The 13120-nt window shown below is 44.0% G+C and overlaps 1 protein-coding gene and 1 non-coding gene across 8 annotated transcripts in view; both read left to right on the top strand.

The window, feature by feature from the left end:
* UBAP2 (ubiquitin associated protein 2) overlaps positions 1–13120 on the top strand; it is a 115723-nt gene that overhangs the window by 93572 nt on the left and 9031 nt on the right. For 5 of the 7 annotated variants that reach the window (XM_040631535.1, XM_008695124.2, XM_040631534.1 and 2 more), the window contains 6 exons: positions 1743–2017; positions 2614–2783; positions 4292–4505; positions 7496–7535; positions 10146–10329; positions 11516–11585. In XM_040631535.1, coding sequence (XP_040487469.1) covers positions 1743–2017; positions 2614–2783; positions 4292–4505; positions 7496–7535; positions 10146–10329; positions 11516–11585 — 953 coding nt within the window. The remainder of the gene's footprint in view (positions 1–1742; positions 2018–2613; positions 2784–4291; positions 4506–7495; positions 7536–10145; positions 10330–11515; positions 11586–13120) is intronic. The other 2 variants (XM_040631533.1, XM_008695122.2) reach the window with 1 other exon arrangement.
* On the top strand, positions 9418–9499 carry LOC121103159. Its single transcript, XR_005835317.1, has one exon. It is a non-coding gene; the product is annotated as a small nucleolar RNA SNORD121A (small nucleolar RNA).

The following is a 13120-nucleotide window of genomic DNA, read 5'->3' as shown; positions in this document are numbered from 1 at the left end:
AGTAGGAAAGCAAGTGTTCACCATAATCCACATTGTACAAACAGTAAAGGCACAGAGAGTCACTTTTATCTGATATGAGTGCTTGGCAACCTTTGCCTAGAACATATTAAAATCGTGTTGCAGGCACTGGCCAAGAGCCATTAGCAAGGTGGCATTTCTGATGCCAGCTATAGTCCTATGTTAACCTTTTTCTGCAGACCCACTGCAGTGGGTGATAAGAGTTTTAGATTTGTACATGCTATTCCCATATTCTTTATAAATCCTGTCTTTTTTATACATGCCTCTAACATAAAGTAAAAAAATAGATTCATCTAAGGTGGAAATATACTAAGTCATGGGTTGGCAAACCTTCAACTGGATCTGTCACCTGTGTTCATAAGTACTGTTCTATTGGAACACAGCCATGACCATTCATTATGTATTGTCTTATAACTGCTTTCAGTCTACAAAGGGAGAGTTGAGTAGTTACTAACAGATGGCCTTCAAAGCCTAAAATATTTACTACCTGGCTCTTTGCCAGAAAAAATTGCCAACTTCTATGTGATTTGAAAATCCTGTAGACAAAAGGCTAACTTCCTTTATAACAAAGCGTAACTAAAAATAAAGGAGACTAAACAAAGTAAAAAAAAAAATGGTCAAAGCGGTATTGTCAGAGATCATAGGCAAAGAATACTGGAGTATATGAAATGATGCCTCATTGAATTTATATCATTTTAATTTGCACCTTTTATGCCATTTTCCATCATTCAAATTAGGAAGGATAAAAGTTGTTGGTATCACAGCATATTAAAAAGTGTGTGTTCTATTTATTGAAAGAATTTTAAAGTGTTTGTCAAAATTTAAAATAGAGTTGCTCTTTGAACCAGTAACTCGGTTTTAGTTGTTGATCCCACAGGTATATTTGCACTTGAGCAAAATGTCTTACATAAAAATACATTCATTGCAGCATTGTTTTTCTAAGCTAGGTACTGGAAAACCTAAAAGTCTGTTAATATAATACTAGTTTTAAAAATCGATGCCTAATGTACACTGAACTACTATTTGGGCATAAAAATGAAGTAGCTCTTCATATGTTGATATGTAACAGTTTTTGAAAACCAAATGGTTTGTGAGGAAGCTATATATATATAATATATATAATACATATATATATGTATTGTGCGTACACGTGTGTGTGTGTCTGTGTGTGTCTGTGTATGTGTTTTGAAACGGTATCTCTGAAGATATTTAAGAAACTGGGTACAATGTCTGCCTCTGTGGAGTGAATCTGGGGATAGGGTTGAAAGGGTGATTTATAGTTATACACATTTTTTTACCTCTTGGATTTTGTAATATCACGTTAGTTACTGAAAAACATAATAATTTAACAGTTTTGTTAAAATCTATAAAGCAACAAAAATATAATTCTCTCTTAGCTAAAGGCCAAATGTGTGGCAACTCCATGCTCTTTTTACCCACTCCATGTGTCTTAATGTAAACTGCATCTCCTGTCTGCATAAGAAATTATCTGCACACCCATTCAGGCATCCTTTTCCATTTATCATATGCCTGTTGCGATACATCACACACACACACACACACACACACCCCAACTTAGGGGACTCAGGTAGAAGGTTTTTGGGAGAAAGAAGTGGTGACTACAATCTTTCACTCTTAGTCATGGTGGGAGAGGGAGCTCTAAGCCCACGTTCCTAAATAATTGATTGTTGCTTACTTTCCCTCTCCCTTTACATATTTCATAGACTTCAAATCTCAGCCTGAACCATCCCCGGTTCTTAGTCAATTGAGCCAGCGACAGCAGCACCACACTCAGGCCGTTGCTGTTCCTCCTCCTGGGTTGGAGTCCTTTCCTTCCCAAGTGAAACTGCGAGAGTCAACACCCAGAGACAGTACCTCCATTGTGAACAAACTTCTGCAGCTGCCCAGCATGACTGTAGAAAACATTGCTGTGTCTACCCACCAGCCACAGCCTAAACACATCAAACTACCGAAGCGGCGGATACCTCCAGCTTCTAAGGTGTGTTGTCCAGAACTCATAGGCCCAGTGGTGGATGTATTTTAACATTTAGCTCAAGGGTTGGGTTAGTAAGTCTCAGAAATGGTGACGACGTATTTTTTTTCAAGCATACAGCTTACTTCTTAATGAGGAATTGGCCATTTCTGAGTGGCTGGGCTAGTATTAGAGGGAATGGTTTTGTGTTGGAGACAGAGACTGTTCATTCAGATTACAGGACCTGGCTCAGAGAATCTGCTGGTCTTGTGTATTTGCCTGTGTCTCGTAGGTAGAGAGTAAGTGGTTTTTTGGCTAGATAGTGCTTTCATCAGTGGCCTGCTCTCCTCCCTTCACTCACCCACCACCGGCCCGCCCGCCCCCCTTCTTTGGCTTTTGCTCTAAGAAGCAGTGCGTGGCACTGACCATTCTGCTGTTAACTTCTCGTTTTTCTCTTCTCTTTGTTTTTGAGATATCCTATGGCTTTTTCCTTCTTTTGGGCATCTTGCTCCTTGTTCCTCCAGTAGTGCTCTGGAAAGCCAGTACTTGTTTGGCTCTGTTATGGCCTCTGGGACTTGGACTCTCTGATCTTTGTTCCTGACATGATGGCTCTGCTTTTTCAGATCCCAGCTTCTGCAGTGGAAATGCCTGGTTCAGCAGATGTCACAGGATTAAATGTTCAGTTTGGCGCCTTGGAATTTGGATCAGAACCTTCTCTCTCTGAATTTGGATCAACTGCAAGCAGTGAAAATAGTAACCAGATTCCCATCAGCTTGTATTCAAAGTCTTTAAGGTACACATCTTCTTATTTCTCTGGCTTTGACTGAATTAAGTCCCTTGTTGGCAAAGTAAAACAAAACAGAGCCTAAGAAATCACCTGCTGGAGACAGTATACCCTGTGGTGGGGGGTTTGTGCACCCATGACTAGTATCTAATTCCAGAACTTTTCTTCCATCATCCTAAATAAAAACCCTGTTCCTGTTAGCAGTCACTCCCAATTTCCCCCTCCCTTCATCCTCTGGCAACTAATCCTCTGTCTCTGGATTTGCCTGTTCTGATATTTCATAAAGCAGAATCAGGCAGTATGTGGCCTTTTGTGTCTGTCTTCTTTTACTTGGCATGGTGTTTTCAAGGTTCATCCATGTTGTAGCTTGTATGCATTTTATTTCCCAATAGTGTTTCATTGTGCAGCTATGTCACATTTTGTTTATCCGTTCATTAGTGGATGGACATTTGGATTGTTTCCACTTTTTGGGTATTACGAATCATGGTGCTGTGAATATTCATTTTCAAATTTTGTGTCCTTTCAGTTCTTCTGGTTATAGACCTAGTAATTGCTGGTTCTTTGCTAACCCTTATATTAACATTTGAGGAACCAGCAAACTTTTTTCATAGCGGCTGCAACATTTAACATTCCTTTTTTTTTTTTTTTTAAGATTTATTTTTTTATTTGACAGAGAGAGAGAGAGAGAGAGCCAGCGAGAGAGGGGGAACACAAGGAGGGGGAGTGGGAGAGGAAGAAGCAGGCTCTTAGTGGAGGAGCCTGATGTGGGGCTCGAACCCAGAATGCTGGGATCACGCCCTGAGCCGAAGGCAGACGCTTAACCACTGCGCTACCCAGGCGCCCCAACATTTAACATTCCTACCAGTAACCTGTGAGGGATGCAGTTTTTGTACAGCTTTGCCAGCATGTATTTTCCTTCAGTGAAATGGTTCCTAAGTAGAGAAGCCCAGATTTTAGATTTTATTAATTTCTCTGCTCCCCAGAGCTGAAAGCTGGCATTTGCTCTTTTTAAAAATGTTTTCAGGGGGAGCCTGGGTGGCTCAGTCAGTTAAGTGTTTGCCTTCAGCTCAGGTCATGATCCTAGGGTCCTGGCATTGAGCCCCACATCAGGCTGTCTGCGTAGTGGGGAGCCTGCTTCTCTCTCTCCCTCTGGCTGGTCGTGCTCTTCTCTTTCTCTCGCTCTCAAACAAACAAATATGTAAAAATATAAAAAATATTTAAAAAATTTTAAAAAATCTTTAAAAAAATTGGTTTCAGACTTTTGGATTCCTTACAGATTCTTAAGGATTCTTAAAGATCTTCCTCTGCCTGTCATTTAAATTAGGTGGGTCTGATTGGGCAGGGAGGGATGTTTTGAATATGCATCCTTAATACAGTCAAAGAATGCAGTAGTATAAATTTGTAGGTACAGACATGTTTATTTAATTTATAGTATGGCAGTAAAGTAATGAAATAGTACTTGATGAACCCATGTAAAGTGACACAAATTTATGTCCAAATCTTTTTATTTTTTCTAGTGATTCTTTGAATACCTCTCTACCAATGACCAGTGCAGTACAGAACTCCACGTATACAACTTCAGTCATTACCTCCTCCAGTCTGACCAGCTCATCACTGAGCTCCACTAGTCCAGTAACAACGTCTTCCTCCTATGACCAGAGTTCTGTGCATAACAGAATTGCATACCAAAGCTCTGTGAGTCCATCCGAGTCAGCTCCGGGAACCATCACGGTAAGTGGTCTTTCAGGTTTCTTCTTGTAGGAAGTCCTAGCTGGAGGGTCATTGTTTAGTTTGGGAAATTGAGGGTTTTAGATGAGATTTTCTTTTAGAAATTGGCTAACCTTTTTTAAGATTTTATTTTATTTTATTTTTTTAAAGATTTTAATTATTTGACACAGAGAGAGAGCGCGCGCACACAAATAGGCGGAGCGGCAGGGAGAGGGAGAAGCAGGCGCCTTACTGAACATGGAGCCTGAGGGGCTTGATCCCCAGGACCCCGGGATAATGACCTGAGCAGGCAGGTGCTTAACCAACTGAGCCACATAGGTGCCCCAAGATTTTATTTTTTAAGTAATCTCTCCACCTAACATGGAGATCAAACTCACGACCCCAAGATCGACAGTCGAATGCTCTACCGACTGAGCCAGCATGGCACCCCCTAGAAATTGGCTAACCTTCTGAATAAGATGCTTATAGTTTGTTGAGTTTACTAATAGTGGGCTGTGGTGTGAAATCTGCATTTTTTTTTTTTAAAGATTATTTATTTATTAGACAGAGACAGCCAGCGAGAGAGGGAACACAAGCAGGGGGAGTGGGAGAGGAAGAAGCAGGCTCCTAGTGGAGGAGCCTGATGTGGGGCTCGATCCTGAAACGCCAGGATCACGCCCTGAGCCGAAGGCAGACGCTTAACAACTGCGCCACCCAGGCGCCCCTGAAATCTGCATTTCAAGCACCCATACACAAGAGTGTGTGAATGGACTCAGATAGCATAAGGATACATCCCAAATTGTCCATAGTGCTTTGCATGGGGTTTTGGGGCGGGGGTGGCTGGAGACAAGACGGACTTATAGTCTTATTTGTAATATTCTAGTTTCCTGAAAGGCAGAGATGTTCAAGCGTTACTAGTGAGAGCTACTTTTCTTTAAAAATTATTTCAATTTTTAATTTAAATTCTAGTCACCATATATGGTAAAATTCTGTAGTAGTTAATTTAAATTAAATAAACAATTACAGTTTTAGTTCCTCAGACATACCACATTTTAAATGCTCAACATTGCGGCACCTTGGTGGCTCAGTCAGGGTCCTGGGATCGAGTCCTGTATTGGGCTCCCTGCTCAGTGGGGAGCCTGCTTCTCTCCCTCCCTCTGCCTGCTGTTCTCCCTGCTTGTGCAATCTCTCTCTCTGTCAAATAAATAAAATCTTAAAAAACAAAACAAAAAAAAAACACAAAAAACAATTCAATATCTATAGTGGCTACAGTATAGGAACACACACATGTCTGTATAGAATATTCCTTCTATTGCAGAATGCTTCCTTGTACAGTACTGGGCTATAGTTTCTGAAACAAATCACACGATGTGCTGTCCAAGCTTAAGTGTATGTCATCTGCTCACGTTTTCAGTTCCAACCCTGATTTCACCTGGTCTGTTGCTTGCTCATGTCATTACTCACCTCATTCCTTGCCTGGCTAGTTGAACTGAGACTCTGCAGATTTCTTATCTCTCCTGACCATTTGGTATTTCTTTACTTTTGCTCCCACCATTCTTCTGCCTAGAATTACCCCCACCACAGATAATGTAGTTCCCATGTTGTATCAGTTTGTCCATTGTTTTTTAAAAGTGATTTTCAAAGTGGAATAAAATATTCCTAAGGTTTGGTGGCTGCTCTTTTTCTGTTACCCTTTTTTATTTCTGTTTGGTGTAGTTTTGAGAACACTTCTTTGTGTGTCACCGTCTGTGCTGTTTTGGATGTACGTGCTCAATGTTATGTCCATGCATTTAGTGTGTAGTGAACCCTAGTTTAGAGGGAGGCAGAGAGTAACATTTTGATTGTTCTCTACCTATCTGTATATATTGGTAGGGTGTATTGTGATTCCTTTTACCTGACCTCAGTCTTTTTACTCATTTTTGTTTTTCTCCCCCTCAAAGTTCTGATCTTTTATAGTCTACATTTCTTGTAAATAACTTCAAATTGTTTTAAGGAGAACACGTTGTAAATAACATTTCTTGAACAGAAATTGTATTGGATTTGGGTTAATACAGAGGCAACATCTATAAGGTTTGTCTTTTTCTTTAGTGGTTTTTTTTTTTTTGGTTTTGTTTTTTTAAGATTTATTTTATTATTTGAGAGAGAGAGACAGAGATAGAGCACGAGCGGGGAGGAGAGGGAGAAGCAGGCTCCCCACTGAGCAGGGAGCCGGATGAGGGGCTCCATCCCGGGACCCTGGGGTCATGACCTGAGCCTAAGGCAGACGCTTAACTGACAGAGCCACCCAGGTGCCCCATTCTTTAGTAGTTTTGACATTTATAAGACAGAAATCTCAGTCAGCTTCCTTTTCTCATCCAGGGATAGTGTCTGAGTCTTATAGGCTCCACTGTCATTCACTCTGCCTGTTTCCCTTGCTCAGTCTGTGGAAAGTTTCCTTGTGACGGTGCCTCCTTCTATGTGTCTTGGTTCCAGGAAATAATGCCGACTAGTTGTTTCCAGATTCTGCTCTATTTGGTTACTACCACACTCTGCTAACTAGCTCTTTCCCTACCCAGTCAGAAAAGCTAGGTTACAAAGTAACATCTCTTTCTCTCTGAGAACCATTTTCCATTTCATTTGGAAACATTTTTTTTCATGCATGAGTGGTACTCAGGAGACAGAATGTGCATGATACAGAAAGGTGTGGTGATTGCAGTATAGTGAGTTCCTAAGTTTTTTGCGCTACTTAATAATTTTTAGGACTGTTTCATTGCTTCCTGTGATTTGAGTCTTATGTTGTGTCCTTGTTAGTTCCCTGAATACCCAGTCTGGTTTTCAAAAATGTCAGCTCTTGGGGATTTACTAAGAATATGTTGTTATTACCTCTTTTTTTTATTAAGAAACAAGATAAAACAGGCCATCGTTTCTTGACTGATCTATACTTCTTATGTTTCTGGCTAAATTCCAATAGAAACTCAGCTAAGTTGTCTTTTGATTTTTGTGGTTTTACTTACTTTCTTATCCTTTCCTTATAGAATGGACATGGTGGTGGTCGAAGTCAGCAGACAGTAGACAGTAAGTATATAAACAAACTGTTCTTGTTTTGGCTGGTGGGAATCAAACAGAAAAAGAGTATAGCTAACATGATGGGGAAAACAAGGGGCCGGCGACTAATTCTGCAAAAATAGTCCTTTTGCATTTTTTCTGAAGTTACTTACTGATCCATCACATTGGCATCCTTTCTTTGGCAGGGTTTACAAGCTCAGCTAGAGATGCCCGTGTGAGTAGATTGTAGCTGATGGTATTATGAGAAATGTCGTAAGTACAGCAAGGAGGAGGTGATGGCCTCATCCTACTCAGTTCTAGTTGACTGCACCCCAGGTGTAGAGTGTGGTGTGGATTTAAAAGATGCTTTGCTTAGAGGTACAGGTTCCGGTACCGTCATAGAGCTCTCCAGTACCGTGAAGGAGTCTAAAGCAAAAATTTGGGGTGCTAGTTCAGGCAGCTGCTCATTGCCTTCAGGATCTCGTGGACTGTTGCGCAGAAGAGAGCGCACGTGCTCCTCACTATGAACGTGTGGGGAAAAGATGAGGGACCCCCTGCCCCCGATTCTAGTAAGCTCAGTGATCCCTGGAGTTGGTGCACGTGAGTCCCTGTTAGTTGTTTCTTTCCTTTGTTCTTGGCTTGGTTATCTGTGATGGTTAATGATGACTTTCATTCATTATTCAGAAGGCAAATGGGTGTCACTATTGGGTGAAGCTGGAAGGAATTTACTTTTTTTTTTTAAGGTTATTTATTTATTTGAGAGAGAGAGACCACAAATAAGCAAAGGGAGAGGCAGAGGGAGAAGCAGGCTCCCCGCTGAGCAGGGCCCCCCTATGCGGGGACTCCATCCCAGGACCCTGGGATTATGACCTGAGCCGAAGGCACATGCTTAACCAGTTGAGGCACCCAGGTGTCCAGACTTTCCGGGGCTCCAGGGTTTTTGGTAGTGTGGACGTGGAATTTCATCAGTCCAAGAGGAGGCCTCAGTTGGAATTAAAGTGACACATGTGTTTTACTCAGAATTGGTTTTGATACTGCTGGGCTGCTGGAGCTGTTTGGAGGTATTTTGGTAGCTCTGAGAATTTCTCATGTCAGGGAACATTCTCCTTCCACAAGCCTTGGTGGCAAGTTTCTTTCCTGATGGCGTGAGATTGAGAACACATAGAGGTATCCTAGAGTATTTGGAGATTTTTTTTTTGTTTTCAGTTATCTCTACACCCAAAGTGAAGCTTGAACCCACAACCCTGAGGAGTCACTCGCTCTACCAACTGAGCCAGCCAGGCGTCCCGATTGTTTGGAGATTTTAATTAATTTCTTTAGAGGTTGGGGAGGGACAGAGGAAGGGGGAGAGTCTAAAGCAGGTGTCACACCCAGCTTGGAGCCCAGTGCAGGCCTGGATATCACAACCCTGAAATCATGACCTGAGCTGAAATCAAGAGTCAGGCGCTAAACCAGCTGAGCCAGCCAGGCACCCCTATTTGGGGATTTTAAATGATATAGTGAGATATGAAATGTCTAGATAACATAGTGTGCATTTTATCTCCATCTGTGTCTGCTCCCCACGTCCCCGCCCCCCGCCCCCCCGTTCTTTGAGAGGCTTCTTAGGAACTTGTTAATCACTGTGACCCAAGACCTAGGGAGGTCAGTTATGGGGTCTGAGTTTTGGGTCAGGGGCATCTGTGGTGTTTTCTTCCGGTATCTGTAACAAAACAGGTATCATGTTTGGAATAGACTCGTCAGTAAAAAATAAGCCTCTAGACTGTAAGGACTCCTCTAAGAATGGGCCAAGTTGTGTGTTGACCCTGTTGCTACCTGTTTGTTTTCAAATCGTCCTTCTTTGTAGAGACTAGCTGTTTTCCATTGGGTTACCAGGGAGTCGTGCGGGTGGGTAAAGGTTATTCTTCCTTCCTAACTGGAAAAGACAATGATGCTTTATATCCAAGCACATATCTGAGTTATATGTGTGGATAGAATTAAAACTGAGTCTTTTCTACAGCTAGGACTTATCATATTTATGTTCTTCTGGAAGCCTAATAGCCTCCTTTATGTGCTCTGAGGGTTTTGATTAAGGAAATGCTCACCGTGCACATGAAAGTGGGTGTTGACGGTGGCTTTTAGGCATCTGTAACACTCCACAATGTATATACCCTGGGCTCTCAACCCCCATTTGCCCTGAATTGGCTGTGAGTTTTCCCAGGTCAGCCTGATTTAATACTGGTTTGATAGAAGCAAAGACCTAAACCCTTTGACGGTCTTGCCTACCAGATTTGTACCATCCCTCGTTGTGCCTTTTGAGATAAATTTGCCTCACATTCTGATCCTGTGTATCAATCTCAGAGCCTCTTGCCCTTTCTGGTGCAGCTCGGGGTTGGGTGCCTTTAGTTAGAAGTACGTCTCCATTATAGGACAGTTCAGGGTTGGTTCTAAAGCTATCATTTCCTGCTCTTGGCCAAGTCCTGTTTGTCTGACCTTCACGTGTCATTTTTATTAGTTGTAACTGACAGAAAATGCTTGGGCATTTTCCCCGGGGAATGTAACTTTATGTACGTTTCTCAAACCGATCCTGATGTGTCACAGGACACTGAGCATATTCAGATACTTACGATTGGTTCTGGAGCTAAACTGATCTGTTTCTTACAGCAGCTTCATCTGTTCCAGCTCCAAAGACAGCAGACCCTCCCTCCGCCCTCCCATCTGCGGGCTCCCTGCCCAGCAGCACTTCCTGCACCGCGCTTCTGCCCTCTGCACCCCAGCACACTGCCACTTTGCCCTCCATGTCCCAGCCTGGTGACCTGGCCAGCAGCCCCCTCTCTCAGCTTAGCAGGTATGGAGAAAATACGGGCCTAAAGTGAGAGGCACACTGGGGCGAAGTCCTGAACCCTTATAGACAGCAGCCAGTGGCCATGAACAAAACCCTCTCATTGCCCCCAGCCCTGACGGCCTGGTCTTCAGCAGTAATGCATCAGTGTGGACGTTTGGGCTGCGCGTGGTCTCATAAGTACTGGATGTGTAACCCTGGCCTACTTGTAATGCCCCTGCTATCGCAGAGTCCCGGGACCCCGGGAATGGGGTGGGGCCAGGGAGTCGCTCCTGCTACTCTTGGACCCCTCAGGAGTGTGCCCTGAGCCAGGCCTCTCCTCTCGGCTCTGGGCTTGAGTCATTGCGATGTGAAGTGAGAATGAGGTTTGATATTTGAGCAGGTCTTTCACTTGCTCTTGTCCTGGCTTCAGAGAGTGAATGATTAGAACAGGGTGTAGGAGAATGGATTTTCTTTGGTCCTTATCGTGTATCTTCAGAGTAGAGTATACCTCTTCCCCCCTTAGGCAGGAAGAAAGGCCTTTGATTTTGAATTTTGGATTTGATGGGAGGTCAGGCTCTGGCTATGGCATGGGGCGGGAGGAGGGGTTTGAACATAGGAACTTCTTCCCTTGCACACAGATTGAATGGGGTCTCCATGGCTGGCAGCGTTCTTAGTGCAGTCCTGTTCTTACTTTTTACAGTCTAAAGAGCAAATGATTTTAGTTGGCTGAAGCTGGCTCTGGAGGTTTCCCAGGCCATGATATCCCAGATCCTCATGGTGAATGCCCCTTTAGATCATTTCTAAACATCTCAACACCTGGTCTGGGCCCCAGTGTGATGATGAATAATGGGTGTGAAGCCAGGGCTCCCCTTGGAGGGATGGGGCAAATATATATATATATATATATATATATATTTTTTTTTTTTTTAAGATTTTATTTATTTATTTGACAGAGATAGAGACAGCCAGCGAGAGAGGGAACACAAGCAGGGGGAGTGGGAGAGGAAGAAGCAGGCTCATAGCGGAGGAGCCTGATGTGGGGCTCGATCCCACAACGCCGGGATCACTCCCTGAGCTGAAGGCAGACGCCTAACCGCTGTGCCACCCAGGCGCCCTGGGCAAAGTTATATTTAGCCCACCTGGACACATGGGCCGCTCCTGTGGGATGACTCAGTGGGGTGGACGCATGGTCCTCTGTTTTGTCTTCTAGTTCACTCTCCAGCCATCAGAGCAGCCTCTCCTCTGCACATGCAGCACTGTCCTCCAGCACATCACACACGGTAAGTGTCCTCTCTCCCCCGTCATCCCCCACCTTGCTCAGAGGGCTCGGAGCTTAGTCCTGTGCAGGTGGGGCTTTGGTTTGTGGGTTTTGAATGTCTAAGATAATCTCGAACAGCTCAGGTGTATTATCTCTAGGTGTGCGGTTTGAGCTGTTGATTTTCCTAGGCACCATGGAGGACGTCTTGCTTCCTAAACTGTACTTTGTGGAGGAATTGCTTCTCCAGAGTTGATCTGTGATCATCAGGGCTCTTGGGTCTGGATTTGTTCCTAAGCATTTACTGAGCTCCCTGTTGGTTAGAGGAGCCTCTTGAACATACTCTGGGGTTGGTCATGTTGAGGTGTTTGCAAGCTTTTCAGAGCAAAGTAGGCTTATCGCTAACTTCGGCTTGTGCTCTACCAAAAGTCAAGTTGCATCAAGAGCACTGTTGTAGGTTACTTTCTGTTACTTTGGGGAGTAACCTCTCTCTCTCATTATAGAGCGAATGTTGGGAGGGAAAAGGAAGAGCTTGTGTGAGGACTAGCTGTCTTTTGCCACATGCACCTGTGCATCTCTCTTTCTCTGAGACTCACAGCCCTGGCTCTTAGCCCAGTCAGTGTAACTGCATTCCAGTGTGTTGGTGCTCATGGGGACTTTCCTCCTTGTGGCGTGAGGTATTCTGTGCAATCCTCCTTTGTGCCCTCTCAGGCCATCCTCCTCAGCTCAGAGGCAGACTTTGGGAAGGTCAGTAGTGAAGAGGGAAGCCTGGAGTGTGGAGAGGCAAGCATGGAAGTACGAGTGGGATGCCAGTTGGCCAGGGTCCTGATGTGCCAAAGATTAACCCTGGGTGACAGTTACTGAAGTGTGGCTTCTCATTTTTTTTTCTTTTAAGATTTTATTTATTTATTTGACAGAGAGAGAGACAGCCAGTGAGAGAGGGAACACAAGCAGGGGGAGTGGGAGAGGAAGAAGCTGGCTCCCAGCAGAGGAGCCTGATGTGGGGCTCGATCCCATAATGCCGGGATCACGCCCTGAGCCGAAGGCAGACGCTTAATGACTGAGCCACCCAGGCGCCCCTGAAGGGTGGCTTCTCAGAGCGCAGAGTTGAGGGCACAGTTTCAGTGGTGGGTGTGTGTAGCTTGTGGTAGAGGAATGAAAGGTGGTGAGATGGTGAAGAGGCAGGGTGGTAGTGGGGTGCTTCACTCAGGCTGGGGGACCCTGAGCATAAGGGTAGGCAGACAGGAACCGAGAACAGATAACAGGAGATGGATCCCCAAGCAGGGAAGGAAGGTTGGGGTACAGATCAATAGAGGAGGGATTAGAAATTTGGGAAATTTGTGTCATCTGAAGAAGAATTCATTTGCTACAGAATGGAGGAGTGATGGCCAAGGGTCAGCTCTCTCCTTCTATCAGGATGTGGCTAACATTGTGGTTTTCAAATTCGAGTTTTCCTAGTGAAATCTTGCACATAATTCCTTGTCATAAAACACATAGATCACCATCTTTACAGCAGAGTGCAGCGTGGACACCTCTGCCCTTGGAGTAAGTGACTAGCCC

The sequence above is a fragment of the Ursus maritimus genome, unplaced genomic scaffold (assembly GCF_017311325.1).
Source record: "Ursus maritimus isolate PB19 unplaced genomic scaffold, ASM1731132v1 scaffold_17, whole genome shotgun sequence".
In the NCBI taxonomy this organism is placed as follows: Eukaryota; Metazoa; Chordata; class Mammalia; order Carnivora; family Ursidae; genus Ursus; species Ursus maritimus.
The sequence above is the reverse complement of the archived record's forward strand: the minus strand, read 5'-3'. Positions and strand labels throughout refer to the sequence as shown.